This window comes from Mesocricetus auratus, unplaced genomic scaffold, assembly GCF_017639785.1.
Source record: "Mesocricetus auratus isolate SY011 unplaced genomic scaffold, BCM_Maur_2.0 Super-Scaffold_100054, whole genome shotgun sequence".
In the NCBI taxonomy this organism is placed as follows: Eukaryota; Metazoa; Chordata; class Mammalia; order Rodentia; family Cricetidae; genus Mesocricetus; species Mesocricetus auratus.
In genome coordinates, this window is record NW_024429231.1 from 1,617,962 (window position 1) to 1,634,692 (window position 16,731).

The window sequence follows — 16,731 nt, forward strand, 5'->3', positions numbered from 1 at the left end:
CTTTGTGGGCATCAGGCACTGGTGGTGCACAGACAGACACACATGCAGGCAGAACTCAACACAGAAATCAATCTCAAAAATAAAAAACTAAAAAGGTGAAGAATCATTGGCAAAAACAGATTTAGCTGAATGGGTGGGAACAATGCTGGTGGATTTCTAATTATATTCTGTAGAATTTGAGGCAGGTGAATTAATTCTCCCACTCTATGTAGACAATTTCCATTTCTAAAATACCAATATTTTGGCAACTTATTTTTAAGCCATGACACTATATATTCAAACCATAGTATCAAAGACAATATATGTGTGTTTCTTTTGTGTGTATATGTATATACATAGGTTCTACAATCACAGATCCAATCAGATGCAGAAGATAATTTTTAAAAGTTCTGGATGTTTCCAACCTGTATAGATGTCATTATTCTTTAGCATAGTATAACAATTATTCGCATAGCGTTTACACTGTATAGGACTGCATGGGTTCCATACACTGTACTAGACTGGTTATGATGAAAAGGTTGAGGCAGAATGAACAGTTCGGGCCAGCCTGGGCCATCCCTTTTGGTAGTGGAAGGTGGGTATGACCACGGCACTGTATACATGTTTATTTTTATGTTTGCTTATGCCTGCATGGAAGCACCGTGTGCACACTTGGGGCCTTCGGCGGCCAGACGAGGGCGACCGACACCCTAAAACGGGAGCTGCAGATGTCTGCGAGCCACAACGCTGGTGTTGGGAATTGAACCTAGTTCTTTTGAAAGAGCGGCAGCAAGTAGTCTACCTCTTTCTGTTTGCTTTAGGGAATGATTTGTATTTCGTTTGTTTTAAAGGATACTGGGCTAGGAGCAATTGCTGCTCTTCAGGAAAGCGGGGGTTCGGCTCCCAGAACCCGCGTGGCCGTTCACACCTATGTCAACTCGTTCCGGGGATTCGACGCCCTCTCTGGCTTCCACGGTTCCTGCACGCAGGAACACACAACTCAGACACACGTGAATGTAATACAAGGTAAACCTTGTCAAACAGGTAGGAGACCCCCCTCAGGGCTGAGAGGAAACGCCACGTAGGAGCCCGGCCACATCAGGCTGCGGGCAAGCAAGGACTCAGTCCGCGAGCGCCAGGGTCTCCCGGGCCGCGCCGCACCCCGGCGTGGCTGACGGCACAGGGAAGAGGCGATTTCCTCCAGGGGTCCCAGGAAACCCAACGCCTCAGGCACGGGTCTCCCTCCGCGATTTCCGGTTCCTGCAGCAACGCCTCAGAGGAGCTTCCGGTGCCCGGACCCACCGCCTTCCGGACGCCGCCGGCTGAGAGCGCTGAGAAGTACAGTGGGAAGGCAGTCGGGACTAGTGTATGGCGGCTGGGCGGAGCACACCGTTACACCGCTACGTTCGCTTTTTGCCTCTCTGAGTACGAGGCGACGGCGAGCTGCCATGGAAACAGTTTGGGGCGGGGCTGAGCCCCTGAGTGACGCAAAGCAAGGGGAGGAGTTTGGAAATGATAGCGCAGCCTTTGATTGGTGGCTATCTCGTTCTTCATCGCGATTGGCTTCTGGTTGGCGCATGCGCACTAGGAGGAAACTCCAATAAACCGTAATAAGGTATTAATCCCTCTTCCGGTTACTCCTAGGTATCAAGGCCCGCTTGGGCTTCTGGGAAATGGAGTTCCTAGCAGGGAAATAGGGCGGGGCTGGGGGGGAGGAGACCGAGTTCAGGGAAGTTGGCAGCGCCTGCGCGCCGTTGTCAGGCCCAGCGGAAGATGCGCGCGCAGCACCTTCCTTCCAGGAAGTTTTTGCTGGGCAACTGGAAGGTGAGTCCAAGTTACCGCTCCGGATCAGAGCGAGAGTCCGGGCCGTGGGAAGCCCCGGAGCCTACGCCTTTTTCTAAAGTACCGTGGTGAGGGGCCGCTGGGTCGGGGAGCCTGTGACATCACCTGGGTGGTGGAGGCCGACCGAGGCTGGGGTTTCGGGAGGGGACCCCCCTACACGTACTATGCCGCCCGTGAGGCGGGACTTGCAGCCACGTTGGGCGGAGCCTGTGATTAATGACAGATGCCCCGCCTCCGCGGTCCTGACTTGGGTGGTTTATGTTTGATTGTTGGGCCTAAGTCCAGCGTTTGTTACCTAGGCAACTGTTAGTCCCGCACATGTGGAAGAGTCTCTGGTGTGCTGCGTTCTAGGAACGGGAGCGTAGTCGAGGGTACCAAGCTGATGTTAATAAGTAGGATAAGTTAAATGGATGGATGCATAATAAAGGCAGACTTGAGTATCAGCCTGAATCACTGGCTGTGCAATTGTTGACATGGGACCTCAGCACTCTTGAGTCCCCCTAGTTTTTCCACCCACACTACTGAGCACTATGTAAAGATCTGTGCCAAAGGTGCTTATGTAATTATGCACATGAATTGTCACCTTCCTGAGGGGTAGCTCTAAACTCTAACTGTAGGGACACTTAACAGTGGCACATACCTAGAATCCTACCATTCGGGAGGTCAAGTCAAGAGGACTTTGGAGATTAGTGAGCTCCAGGACAGCCCAGCATGGACTACAGCATGACACCCTGTCTCAGTAAATAAAACTGCATATGGTGGTGGGTGCTCATAAGCTCAGCACGTTGGAGGTGAAGACTGGAGGGTCAAAAGTTCAAGGTCAGCCTGGGATATCTTTTCAAACCTTGCCTAAAGACTGAAGAGTTGGCTCAGTGTTTGAGCGCTGACTGCTCTTCCAGAAGACCCAAACTGGTTTCCAAACTGTGACTCCAGTTCCAGGGGATCGGTGCATGTGACCTTCAGAGATGCTTGCATTCACGCGCGCTCATGTCACACACATACACACACAATTTTAAATCATAAAGATAAATATTCCTAAGTCCTGCATATCTAGTCTGCATTCTACCGTGGTTGGGATGCACACAGAAAGTTAAGCTAATTGGACAGTATGCCTCTGTGGTACCTTATCCAGACTCTGGGAAATGAAAGGCTCTCCCTGCTTGCAGTTCATGTGGTGGCCCGTGCTGGCCTGCTGACAGGTCACAAACAGAACTGTGGCTGTCATCGTTAGAGATGGCCCTGCACTAGTCTTGGGCTCTGCGTGTGTACTTGCAGGTTCCCAGATAGGCCCGAAGAGGCTGTCAGAGATCTTGGAGCTGGAGTTTAAGTTAAAGTGATTGTGAGACATCCATCAGACTTGGGTGATGGAGACTTGTTACAGAGTATTGGTTTTAACTATGAAAAGTTGTGTTGCATTTGTTTAAATATGTAAAGATGTGTTGCTGTTTTGCCTTGCCTAACTAAGGTACCTGATTGGTCTGATAAAAAGATGAACAGCCAATAGGAAGGGAGGAGGTATAGGTGGGATTTAGTAGGAAGAGAAATTTAGGCTTGGGGGAGGAAAGAAATGCCAGGGGTCAGACAGACAGACACAGAGAAAGCAGGAAAGTAGGACATACAGAATACAAGAAAGGTAAAAAGGTCCAAGACAAAACGTAAATGACAAGGAACAGAGCTTGTGGGACAAGCCTATACTAAGGCTGAGTGTTTGTAACAATACGTCTCTGAGTCTTTATTTGGGATCTGGTTGGCAGCCCAGAGAAAGTGCCAACTACAGAGACTGAAACTGGGTCCTGTGGAAGAATAGTGTGAATTCTGAATTACTAAGACATCCAGCCTACCCTGAAAACTAAATGGATCCCTGTGACCACTGTTGTGACAGTGACAAGGTGTAGAATCTGATGTTCATTCTAGTTAGGATGTGACTTCGATAGAAGCAGGACAGATCAGCATAGGCTGGTGACAGGAGGAAGAGCTGGGGGCTGAAGGCTTAAAAGCCTGGTGTTACCTGCTCAGTTCCGAGCTGAGCCTTGGCAAGTGACTTTGCCAGGTTATATGCTGGCAAAGGGGTGCATGTGGAGCTCAGCCATTGGGAAGTGAAGACAGGAATACGGGCTAGCCTGGTTACATGAGATCCTGTCTCAAAACTAAAGCAAGATTTAAAGCATGAGCGATTGGTCATTCAGGTAGCACTTGCTGACCGACTGACCAGTGCTCAGTAATGTTAGCCAGTGCCTTTCACTTGTGAGTGAGCCTCAGTTAGCATCTTCCTTTGTGTTCATTTCCAGGCTGTTATCAAGATGGAGTTTCCAACTCAGTAATCCAAGGACCAGATCCTGAGTCCATAAAGGTACCATCGCCTCTGAGACCCATTTCTCACCAGGAGCCCAACTGTGCTGTGTCCTCTCTATGGCTTCAGGTGGATCTCCCCACCTGTGAGCCACGGTGTGGCAAGGCTCACCTAGTGAGGTGCTTGCTCCTTCTAAGAGACCATCTTTTCCCCAGTGACTGCTAAGGAAAATAGGGTTAACATTGAATTGCCAAAGACACCAACAAAACTAGGTGTGCTGGTGCAATCAGGAAATGAATTGAGGTTATGCCTTGGGTGCTGGTGCAATCAGGAAATGGGTTGAGGATATGCCTTGGGTTCATGCAGGTCAGCTGAAAGAAAACTCTGAGACACTTTAAGAGTGAATTTAGTGTTTGCGGCTGCAGGGGGCCCCAGCCTCGAAGGACTGAAGTACCATCCTTACACCCAGGGAATTTTTTTTTCTCAATATTTACACTTTAGCCAGAACAACTTGAATGAGACCTCCAAAACCACAATGCCAAGTACAAAGTCTCTATTCATTGGGTACCACAGTTTTCCGAGTTTCCTCAACCAAGTTTTGCATAGGCTTTGTATCCTTGGGAAAGTCCCAGACAAAGCTCACACAGAGTGACAAAAGGTAACCCTCAACAAAAGATGGATTGGACTAGGTGCTAACTCTCTGGAGCCAGCCCAAGTGTGGTCCAGTGAAGTTAGGGCCAGTTGCTATCAATCTGGCACCAGGCCCAGCAGAATTCTGCTACAGATCCCCCTCTCTTTTTACAAAAATCAATTCTTTTGAATGTTATGCAGCCTCACAGTATATACAGCTTTGTTTTCTGTCTTACAATCCTGTATAAGTAGGCCAAAGCACATTTTAAAGCTAATAAAGCTACTATTGCTAAGACAAGAGCAACACCTACTAGAATCAGAAATCTATTAAAGTAACTCATAGGTTAAACGATGCTAATGCATCAGCAAGACTTTCCATAGCATCCATTCCTGTCGTATCAGGCAACTCTTTTGCAAACGTTTCTTTGATTTCTTTTGAAAGTCATAAGCCATTTGAGAAGAATTAGGGTGACCCGTCAAATGCATCTTAACCATATCCCAATCGTACTTGCTTTCGTTACATCTTAGGGGTGTGATACAATAAGAAGAGACATTCCAACCACATTTTAATTTTATCTGCTCCTTCAAATTTTTGAACTGATCCCCTAACAATATAACAGCTTGCCTTAACTCAGCTAATTCATTTTTTCATTATTAATCTTATTTTGTTCAGTCCAAAGTTCTTTTGACTATTTATGCCATTCTCTAATGAACTCAGCAATTTGAATTTCTTTATGAAGCGCCAATCCAGCTGTTGCTGCTGTAGCCATAAATGCAAAAATTCCCAAGATAACTGCAATAACCAGTCCAACCATTTGACCCATTCAACGTGTCCTTTTTAGTAATCTCTCTGTGAGCTTCTGTACCAGGGTCATCACAGGAGAGTCTCGCCATGGCCTTGAAAACTTCACTGATATCCAGATTGCTGACCCTGCTCCAAGAATATATAAACTTTGAAAGGTCAAGTTTAAACACATACTAGAATTAACACAGGTATGAAGGTAATGCTGTAATTATTAGGGTGCCATGGTACAGGTCCCTGTAGTAGCAAATGAGGTAGTGGCACACATGCCATAAAAGCATGGCTTGATTTATCTAAAAGACAAAGTATATTTATCATTCCCAGTGTTTAATTTTCCTTCCCACACCTCAAGAGGGTGGAAGGCACTTGCCCATTTCCACAAGTCAGTCTGAACTGAATTGCCAAATTGCAGGAGAGGACTAGCCATTCCTACTCTGTGCCACTGGATAGGTTCATTAACGGAAGCACTGATTTCCACAGTAAGCTATACCATTTCCATCTTAACTCTGAACAAGAGTGTTTTCCTAAAGAGGAGCCGAAAGGGCTCCAATCCTAGAATCATCTTGGGAGATATTAGCTAGCACTGGAGGCTTCTCACTCTTATATTGTTGCCAATATACCCAGTCAGATTCCTTGTTGGTTACCCACATCTCACAGAACAGTAGATTTATGGAACTGATAGCACTAATCTCCTGTCCTTTAAAACCAACATATAAAACTTTTTTTTGGGGGGGGGTTCGAGACAGGGTTTCTGTCTCTGTATTGTTTTGGAGCCTGTCCTGAAACTCACTCTGTAGACCAGGCTGGCCTCGAACTCACAGAGATCATCCTGCCTCTGCCTTCCGAGTCCTGGGATTAAAAGTGTGCGCCACCCAACGGCCAGCTAAAACCAGCATATAAAAGTTATTATGATAATCTTGTGTAGTATTGACTATGGGTAGCCATACTTGAGAGGTTATTTTAAGGCATTGAGTTTCATTTTTCATGCAAATAAGGATTCCTTGAACTCCCACACTGTAATTCTCAATTACTCTACCATCCTCCCTTGGCTGAGCAGGACCCTGTTTTCATAAGGACCAGGGAGCCAGGAAGATTCATTAACCACTACAGGAATATCCATATCTCCCAACTTAACTGCTGTGTTAATTAGAGAATTGGGGATAAATGCCCAGTATGTATAGCTTGCTCCTGTTACCTGTGTAATTACCACAAATAAGTGTATCAGGGAACAGATCTGTAGCTTTTAGGTTTCGGAGTCATTGGCTTCCCCTTTGTCACATAAATCCTTACGTTGTACCCAGGTGGGAGAGTTTGCTGTCTACTTTAAATGCCTCCTGTATTTTCTTCTCCAGAGATGTGTCCACAGTCATAGCATCTGAGATATTCCTCTTGATTATTCCAAATTTTTATCCATTTTGATGGGATCCACAACCTTTTATCTCCTGTAGAAATGTCCTCCATGTCCTCTGCTTCAGTTCCTGCTTGAGTTTCTGCACTGACTTCCCTCCATGATGGACTATAAATTATAAGATTAAATAAGCCCCCCCAGATGCCTCTTGTCATGTTGTTTATCACAGCAATAGCAGCACACTATGATAACATATAAGTGTGTGGGTGTGGGTGACATGGGATGCCTGTAGAGAACAGAGGACAACTCAGATTGTCAGCCTTGGCAGAAAGCACCTTTACCTACCGAGTCAGACGTTCTCAACCTGTGGGTTACGACCCCACTGGGGGGGTCAAGACGCTTTCATAGGGGTTGCATGTCACATATCCTGCATATTAGGTATTTGCATTATGATTTGTAGCAGTAGCATGTAACAAGTCTTTCTGTATCCTGCCAGCCAGCTCTTAAATCATGACATAGAGACTTATTAATTATGAAAGCTTGGCCAGTAGCTTAGGCTTATTTCTAACTAGCTCTTATAACTTAATGAACCCATATTTTTTTGAATCTAGAGGTTTTTTTTGTTTTTGTTTGTTTGTTTTTTACGTGGGTCAGTTGCCTTTATAAAGCCCATGCTGCTTGCTCTGCATGGTGGCATCTCCTCCCTTTTCTTTCTTTTTTTTCTTTTTTTTTTTTTTTTTTGGTTTTACAAGACAGGGTTTCTCTGTATTGTTTTGGAGGCTGTCGGTCCAGTCTGGCCTCGAACTCACAGAGATCCGCCTGCCTCTGCCTCCCGAGTGCTGGGATTAAAGGCGTGCGCCACCACCTCCCGGTTAGGGTCACTCTTCTTAGGACAGGGCTGACTACCAGTTCTGACGAGTAACTGCCTACATTTCTCCTCTTGCTGGGGCATCTGGATGGCTTGTGACTTTCAAAGGCAAGTTCTGGAATTCTGTAAGTCATCAGTAAAAGAAACAGGCCCCAAGTCTCTGAGATTCCAACATGGAAAGATGGACGCACAGAGAGAGCATTAAACGGAGCTGGGGCCGAGGCTCGGTTGGGGATGCTCATCCACCGTGCGCTCAGGCTCTCTGTTGCCGTGGTAAAACACTCGGACCAAACGTAACTTAGGGAAGAAGGGATTTCTTTGCTTACACATCCAGGGCGCTGTCCATCCTGAGGGAGTTAGCATGGACTTGGCTCAGAAGCTATGGAGGGACACTGCTTGCTGGCTCACGTTCATCTGGGTTTCTTTTATGGTCCAGGACCATCTCCATAGGCGCTGGTGCTGCCTGTAGTGAGCTGGCCCCTCCTACATCAATCAAGACAGCCTCCCCACCTGCAAATCCGACCCAGACAACTCCTCAATTGACGCTTTCCTCTCAAATTATTTTAGACTGTATCAAGTTGATAATTAAAGCTAACTAAGACACCAAGCAAATATAAAGACCTGAGTTCAACCCCAGGACTCAGCAGAAAAATCTGGGTGTGATAAGCGCACATCTGTAATCCTGGCGCTGGGGGTCAGAGATGGAGATCTGTAGGTTGAACTGGCCAGACAGACTGTCTACCTGACAAGCTGCAGACCAGTGAGAGGCACTGTCTAAACACGGTGTGGGTGGCGTCGAGGGAGCCACCCGAGGGTCACCTCTGGCCTCTCAATGCACACACGCTCTTTGCAGTTCCTCACAGCTCATACACGTGGATGGTGTCATTGTGATTCCTGCCCCCCTTTCTCTGTTGCAGCATGATCTCCTTCTGTCCAGTCTGTGGCAAAAGTGTACAAGGTTCATTCAACTTCTGCCCATACTGTGGCGAGGCCCTGCCTGTAGAGGAGCATGCAGGAGCCCAGACTGGCATTACACCTCTTGTGTCATCCTTTCGAGGTAGGAACCAGCAAAGTCCAGCCCTGTCCTGCAGTTTCTTACAACTTCTATAGTTTGGACCATACTGTCGAAACCCTGTCTACATAACTGTGGTCTTTGGGTCTCATGACCACAAAAGGGAGGTTTGCCCTTAAGCATGTTCACAGAAGCAGAGGTAGCCAGGGCAACGGTTTCTTTAGCAGACAGCTTCACTGGACAGCCTTGTCAGCCATCTCTTAGAGGAAAGATACAGAGCATAACAAGCCAGACTCAGTAAACTGCAACCATCCCATGTCTACACAGTCCTACACCTCACCAGACTGCTAAACAATGTCCGTACAAGGAGTAGTTGGACTGTGTTGGGTACATATCAACACACTAAGTGTTTACTGTTTATTTCTTGTTCAAGGGCATACCTGAGTTTAAAAGGCAGCAGACAGGAGTCTGCATTCTCTCTCTCTACCATGTGGGACCTGGGGATTGAACTCTTGTCATTAGGCTCAGTAGCAAGTACCTTTACCCACTAAGCCATCTTGCTGTGGCATCTGTGGTACTTTGTAGTCATCATCGTGGTAGTCATCAGCTGTCATGCTACTGGGGTATGTCACTTATCGTGGGCATGGACTATAAGGAAGTTAAAGGGTGTCTGGAATAACGGAATCACCTTAGAATTGACAGCTGCTGCAGGTACGGTAGCTGTGCCTGGATTCTAAGCACTTGGGAAGCGAGGCAGGAGAATCACCGTGAGTCTGAGTCCTGAGCTACAGAGTGGCATCCTGTCTCAAGAATAAAACAAAAAAGGGGCCGGAGACATGACTCAGTGGTTAAGAACACTTAAGAGGGGCTGAGAGATGGCTCTGAGTTTAACAGCACTTGCTGCTCTTTTGGAAGTCCTGAGTTCCATTCCCAGCCACCACATGGTAACTCACAACTATCTGTAAGTGATCTCGTTCCCTCTCCTGACCTGCAGGAATATGCTGAAGGCAGAACACTGTATGCATAATAAACAAATCTTTTTTTAAAAAAAAAAACATTTAAGAGAAAAAAAGCAAATATTTGCAGAGCATGTTTAATATGTTTGTAGAAAGGAATAAAAGTGCTTTAAATACATACATATAAAAACATAAATATGTACATACATATGTAATCATTGAAATAAGAAACTTAGCGTATGTCTTAAATGGCAGACTAGACAGAGCTAGAGGATTTATTCAAAAGCCAAACACTGTGGCACCTACCTATAATCCTAGCATGTAGGAGGCTGAGGAAGGGAGTTGGAATTTTCTTAAGACCAACCTAGGTCATATAGCAAGACCTTGTCTGTTTTTTGAGACAGGGATCTACTTGTGTAGCCTTGGCTATCCTGGAACTCTGTAAGACCAGTCTAACCTGGAACTCAGAGATCCTCCTGCCTCTGTCTTTCAAGTGCTGGGATTAAAGGTGTGCTACCACCACCCAGGTGCAAAACCTTGTCTTTAACAAAAACAAATTGCTGGGCCAGCAAGATTGCTCAGAGAATGAAAGTGCTTGCTTGACAAGCCTGGTGAGCTGGGTTCAATCCCTTAGACATACCTGCAGGTAAAACACTAATGCACATAAACTAAAAATAAATAAATTTTTTAAAAATTTCAAGAAGTTTCTTAGAAGACAGAATGACAAGTGATGGAGGATATAAGTGGGCCTATTGAGGGGGAGATAAGCAGGAAAAAGGAACACTTGGTCAGAGGGCAGTGAAGACAGCAGCGCTAGCCTGTGAAGGCAGAGGGAAGAGCCTGGCTGACCCTGAACACAGAATGCGGGATTGGCTGCCTGCAGGGCCCTTCAGAACACTAATCTGTATTTGGTTCCCTTTCAGGCTCAAGGAAAGAGCTGAACTTCAGTTCTAAAACCTCTCCTAAGAAAGTGAAATGGTCACCCACTGTCACCTCTCTCCCGCCCTCCTTCTCTGACTGTGACAGTTCTGAGTCAAGGCTGAGCTCTCCTGAGACAGCCTCAGGTGAGAGCTGGGCTTGGTCCACATCTGGATGGGGCACAGATGGGACAAAGGGTCAGAGAGGACCCCGCAGTTAAGGGAGCTTGCACTCCAGTCCACTTGCAGAGTCCTGACAGCTCCAGGCCACATGTCCTGACAGCTCCCTGCCTGTGACTCCAGCTCCCGCAGGGCCGGTGCCCTCTTCTGCTTCCATAGGTACTACATGCTGGGGAAATCACCCAGCCCTAATTAAAATAAAATCTAAAACTTAAAACTGTTTCAACTGAAACGTCAGCCAGTCAGCCCTGCCGGGAGCTTCTTCCCAGTGTCCCCTTCCTGTTCATCCCCCCAGGGACCTTTCACACCCCAAGGTGAATTCATTGCCCATGGTCTGTGGTCTCTGCCTGGGCTCTCACCACTCCACAAACCCAGCACCTGTCTTACATCTGCTATCATCTACCATTCTATGTTACCTGGACAATTTCCTTTGTTTGTTTGTTTGAGACTGGTTCTCACTACATAGCCTAAGCTGGCCTGAAACTCAAAGCTATGCTCCTGGTTCAGCCCCCCAGAGTTCTGGAATTATGGGCATATGCCATCACATTTGGTTTTTGAGTGATCTTTTTCATCTCTATCTTCCAGTTTGTGAATTCTTTCTCTAGCTATGTCTGGTCTGCCATTTAATCTGCATGCTGTGTTTCTGACTACATATCCCAGTATACAGAATTGCCACGTGAGGGATTCTCCACGTCTATGCTCTTCTAATCGTTTCCCTCAGACCAGCTTGCCTACACCTCCTGCTGGCTTGCTGTGCTCCCCAGGCCCTGCCATTTACAGACCTGATCTCTTGGAACCCCTTCTGAGCTTGTGAGTGTGTGCTGAGGCTCTTGCACCTCTGCTAGCTCTGCCCCCACTCGCTCGCTCATCGCTTTCGGTTCTGTGTCTCTTGCAGCCTCTCTTCCTGGTCTGCATGTTCTTTGTGGAAAGAGCCACAGAACTCACGTGTCTTACCAGCCAGTGCTGGGCAAGAGAGGCCCGGTGCCTGGGTGTCCTTCAAGATCAAGCCTCAGTCTAACACATCTGGGCCCTCTTCTTAGCTCAACACATAGCCAAGACACATTTCAGGGTATTTTGGGGTGAATGTCTGCAATGTCCTTTCTCCCTGGCAAACTTGTATTTGGCCAATAGACCCTGCTCTGATGAACCTTCCCCAGGAAGCCTCCCTTGACGTCTTCAGCCACCTCTCTCTTCTTGCCCCAATGTCTATCTTTTTTTTGTTTGTTTGTTTGTTTGTTTTTTCGAGACAGGGTTTCTCTGTATTGTTTTGGAACCTGTCCTGGAACTTGCTCGGTAGACCAGGCTTGGTTTCAAACTCACAGAGATCCGCCTGCCTCTGCCTCCTGAGTGCTGGGATTAAAGGCGTGCGCCACCACCGCCCCGCGTCCCAATGTCCATCTTGACTGCTTTGTCTCTGATTCGATTCTTTGTCTAGACCCAGCCCATGTGTGTCCCCGGTGTTGTGGAACAGAGACCCTGGTTGCAGACACACCAGGAGAACCACAGATGAGTAGGAACAGCATCCAGGGCACTGCTTCTCTTGGGCTACTTTCTCTCTAACTGGTCATCGCCCTGCAGGCACCAGGAGCAGACCCCCGACCCCCAGAGGCAGCCCACAGGCTTCCAGGCTAAGTCCTCAGACGCTGAAGAGGAGCTGGGTGACCACCTCGCTCCAGGCTTTGCCCACAGGGACAGAGCTGACAGACAAGAAAGGGCAGCACTGGACACTGGGGACCCTGCAGAGCCGGGATGACCAAGGCATTCTCTATGAAGGTACACGCTATCCCTGTGCACAGGATGCGCCACACGGACAAAGGCACTGTAATGCCTAAGGACGGCAATTTCAAGAGGGAACGATGAACTAGGGCTCAGTGTTTGACCAGAGCTAGTCCATTGTGGCAGGGAGGGAACATGGAGCAGAACACCCAGGCCCAGAGGAAAGGGTTACAGGGAGTGACCAAGGCAAGGTGTGGCGCTCAGGGACGTGCTCGCCTCCAGCTCGGGCCCACCTCCCAGTGATGCTGTTATATTGGAATCCTTCAAAGGATTAGTCCATCGTTGAGGCCTCAGCCCTTAGGACCTCACCATCTCCCAGGAAGTCGTCCAGTTTCTGGGAACTGCGCTTCCCTGGCCTTGCTGCTCTCCAGGCCTGTCAAGGTGATGGGCAAGATGAGGGCTGGCTGTCCTGTGCATTGTCGGAACCCTGCCAAAAAGCCTCAACAGAGAAGGAGGTGGATTCGTGTCACAGCTCCATTCATAGTAGTAGGGAAATTAAGGCAGGAGCTTGAGGGGCTGGTCTCAGCCATAGGAGACAAAGGGCAGGGTTGAACGCAGCATGTTTGCATGTTCGTTTGCATAGGAGACAAAGGGCAGAGTTGAACGCAGCATGTTTGCATGTTCGTTTGCATAGGAGACAAAGGGCAGAGTTGAACGCAGCATGTTTGCATGTTCGCTTGCATAGGAGACAAAGGGCAGAGTTGAACGCAGCATGTTTGCATGTTCGTTTGCATAGGAGACAAAGGGCAGAGTTGAACGCAGCATGTTTGCATGTTCGCTTGCATAGGAGACAAAGGGCAGAGTTGAACGCAGCATGTTTGCATGTTCGTTTGCATAGGAGACAAAGGGCAGAGTTGAACGCAGCATGTTTGCATGTTCGCTTGCATAGGAGACAAAGGGCAGAGTTGAACGCAGCATGTTTGCATGTTCGCTTGCATAGAGACTAAGGGCAGAGTTGAACGCAGCATGTTTGCATGTTCGCTTGCATAGGAGACAAAGGGCAGAGTTGAACGCAGCATGTTTGCATGTTCGTTTGCATAGGAGACAAAGGGCAGAGTTGAACGCAGCATGTTTGCATGTTCGCTTGCATAGGAGACAAAGGGCAGAGTTGAACGCAGCATGTTTGCATGTTCGCTTGCATAGGAGACAAAGGGCAGAGTTGAACGCAGCATGTTTGCATGTTCGCTTGCATAGGAGACAAAGGGCAGAGTTGAACGCAGCATGTTTGCATGTTCGCTTGCATAGGAGACAAAGGGCAGAGTTGAACGCAGCATGTTTGCATGTTCGCTTGCATAGGAGACAAAGGGCAGAGTTGAACGCAGCATGTTTGCATGTTCGTTTGCATAGGGGACAAAGGGCAGAGTTGAACGCAGCATGTTTGCATGTTCGCTTGCATAGGAGACAAAGGGCAGAGTTGAACGCAGCATGTTTGCATGTTCGCTTGCATAGGAGACAAAGGGCAGAGTTGAACGCAGCATGTTTGCATGTTCGCTTGCATAGAGACAAAGGGCAGAGTTGAACGCAGCATGTTTGCATGTTCGCTTGCATAGGAGACAAAGGGCAGAGTTGAACGCAGCATGTTTGCATGTTCGTTTGCATAGGAGACAAAGGGCAGAGTTGAACGCAGCATGTTTGCATGTTCGCTTGCATAGGAGACAAAGGGCAGAGTTGAACGCAGCATGTTTGCATGTTCGCTTGCATAGAGACAAAGGGCAGAGTTGAACGCAGCATGTTTGCATGTTCGCTTGCATAGGAGACAAAGGGCAGAGTTGAACGCAGCATGTTTGCATGTTCGCTTGCACGCTTGCTTGTGCTCGGCTCCACTCTCCACTCTTCAGAGCCCTGGACCCCTGCCTGGGGAGTGGGCTGAGTTTTCCCACCTCAATTGAGACAGTCCCCCACAGACCAAGCCAGTATACACAATCCCTCATGAGACCTTCTTGCCAGCTAGAGTCAAGTTGACAGAATATCACCCTTGCCTAATAGAAGACTAGATTCAATCCCTGGAACTTTGAAGAGAGGAGGGAGGCAGAGAAACATGGAGGAGCAGGTGTTGAGTACCACATATACACTTCCCCATGGGAACCAGAGAACTGGCTCCGGTTGTAAGCAGCTTAGGGATTGGTGGCCCTGACGCTCCCCTCAAGTTGTGATGCTTCTCTCTGCCATTCCACAGCTGAGCCCACTTCTGTCCTCCCCTGTGACTCGAGGACTTGGAAGCATAAATTCTCACTCAAACTGGTGAGTGGCCCAGGGACAGCTCAGAAAGGAGGGTGTAGGACTTTCAAATTATCCCGTGACCCCTGAACCCCTAGTCTATGAAGAGCCATGGGACTCTGACACTCCTTCTCTCTGGGGGACACAGGTGAGGAGATGTTTCCTGGTCACGTGACCCTGTCCCCTCTTAGCTCCAAGTTTCTGCATCAGTGCCTCTGCCTGCCTCCTACATAGAGTGTGTTTGTCGGGCACTGGGTGTGTCAGGTTTTTGTGACAAAATTTCTGTGTAGAACACATGAAGGAAGGATTTATTTGGTTCATGATTTTGGAAATATATGAGTATATCATATGGGGAGGGAGTTGCCAAGCAAAACATCTCACTTTCGAATCATGTGGGGAAGGTGTGGTCAAAAGCAGCTCTTGTTGTGGCAGCCAGGAAGCAGAGAGTCTGAGAGAGCATGAGCAAGAGGCTGTCGGGATGGAATATGTCTGCAGGCTCCCTGAGGCCTAGTACCATCTGCTTCTTAGTTTTCTTAGTTCCTGTGTGACAGACCCCAGCCAAGTGACTCCTGTGCACTGTCACTGGATTCTGTCAGCAAGTCTTTGAGGTAGCCACTGTGTTCCAAACTTGACAGATGAGAAGAAGGGAATGGAGAACGAAGGGGAGGAAAGAAGGGAGAAAGGAATCAGATTGGGGCACGACTCAATTAGTGCCTTCCCAGCATGCACAGAGCCCAGGCTCTGTCACCACTGACAAGCCAGGTGTGGCACCTAGAGTGTGGAGGCAGGAGGATCAAGAACTTAAAGTCCAGCTACATCACGGGCTTGAGGCCCGCATTGGATACACAAGGCCATGTCCTACAGGAGTATGGGGCTGTGGGAGGGGAGAGAAAGAAAGCGAAGGGAGACTGGGGAAGAGGGAGGGAGGAGTGCCAGACAGACCTGGCTGTGTTTAATGACATGGTCTTAAGAACCAAGGGGGGATAGTATATATAGTTAAGGGATTGGCTTGACGGCGTGTGTGTGTGTGTGTGTGTGTGTGTGTGTGTGTGTGTGTGTGTGTGTGTGTGTGTGTGTCCAGTCTTTAAAATATATATAATTTTATGTGTATGAACATGAGTGTTTTGCCTGCTTGCGTATCTTTGTACCACTTGCGTGTGTGGTGCCCACAGAGACGAGAAGAGGTGCCAGGTCCCCTAGAGCTGGAGTTAAGGGTGGCTGTGAGCTGCCTGGTGTGGGTTCTGGGAACCAAACCTGGGTTCTCTGCACGAGCAGCCAGTGCTCTTACCCCCAGTATCATCTCTTCTGGCCCTGACCCAATTGTTTTTGAAACTGGTTCTCAGTACTCCCTGGCAGTTCTGGTCATGTCCTCATTGCAAAGGACGAGGCCAGGAGATGAAGTTTTTAGCTAAGAGCCACATGTGTAGGGCAGACTATGGATCTTCCCATAAAATAATCAAAGGGATACTGAGAAGCACAGCCTTCTTGCTGTGGTTTTCCAGGAACTGTACCATACAGGGACAGGAAGAAACTGAATTTGTTGGTATGGCACTGGGAGCTTGCTGGGAATTTGGGGCCCTTGTCTAAGGGAGTTTGGTGTGACAGCCTCTGCCCTCCTCTCACCGCTAGGACTCCAAGGATGGGCGCCTTTTCAACGAGCAGAACTTCTTTCAGAGAGCAGCCAAGCCTGCGCAAGGTACTCCACCGGGACTGGGCAGCTGAGTCAAGTGACAGGGTCCTTAAGACATTCAGTGGTGTGGTGACCAAAGACCCACACCACGGCCTGACTCCCAGCACCCTCAACCTCTGGCCTCGGGAGACAGGCGGGGCTGGCCTGTAGCAGCTCTGGAAAGACAAACGGCACTGTCACGACACTGTGTTCTTACTGTCACCTCACAAATTGTTAGGGAAATT

General features: G+C 48.2%; 1 protein-coding gene across 11 annotated transcripts in view; it reads left to right on the plus strand.

Moving 5' to 3' along the window:
- Nucleotides 1–1,692: 1,692 nt before the first annotated feature.
- The window catches only part of Vrk3 (VRK serine/threonine kinase 3), a 28,314-nt gene continuing 13,275 nt past the window's right edge, over nt 1,693–16,731 (plus strand). For 2 of the 11 annotated variants that reach the window (XR_005873301.1, XM_040735993.1), the window contains exons 1-7: nt 1,693–1,803; nt 4,110–4,171; nt 8,677–8,816; nt 10,651–10,791; nt 12,403–12,597; nt 14,777–14,841; nt 16,447–16,513. Coding sequence is in view for 6 of the 11 variants with exons in the window: in XM_040735993.1 (XP_040591927.1) it covers nt 8,678–8,816; nt 10,651–10,791; nt 12,403–12,597; nt 14,777–14,841; nt 16,447–16,513 (607 nt within the window). In the remaining 5 variants the exon portion in view is untranslated. Of the gene's footprint in view, nt 1,804–1,841; nt 1,890–4,109; nt 4,172–8,676; nt 8,817–10,650; nt 10,792–12,402; nt 12,598–14,776; nt 14,842–16,446; nt 16,514–16,731 lie in introns of those variants that run through there. The other 9 variants (XM_040735994.1, XM_040735995.1, XR_005873300.1 and 6 more) reach the window with 6 other exon arrangements.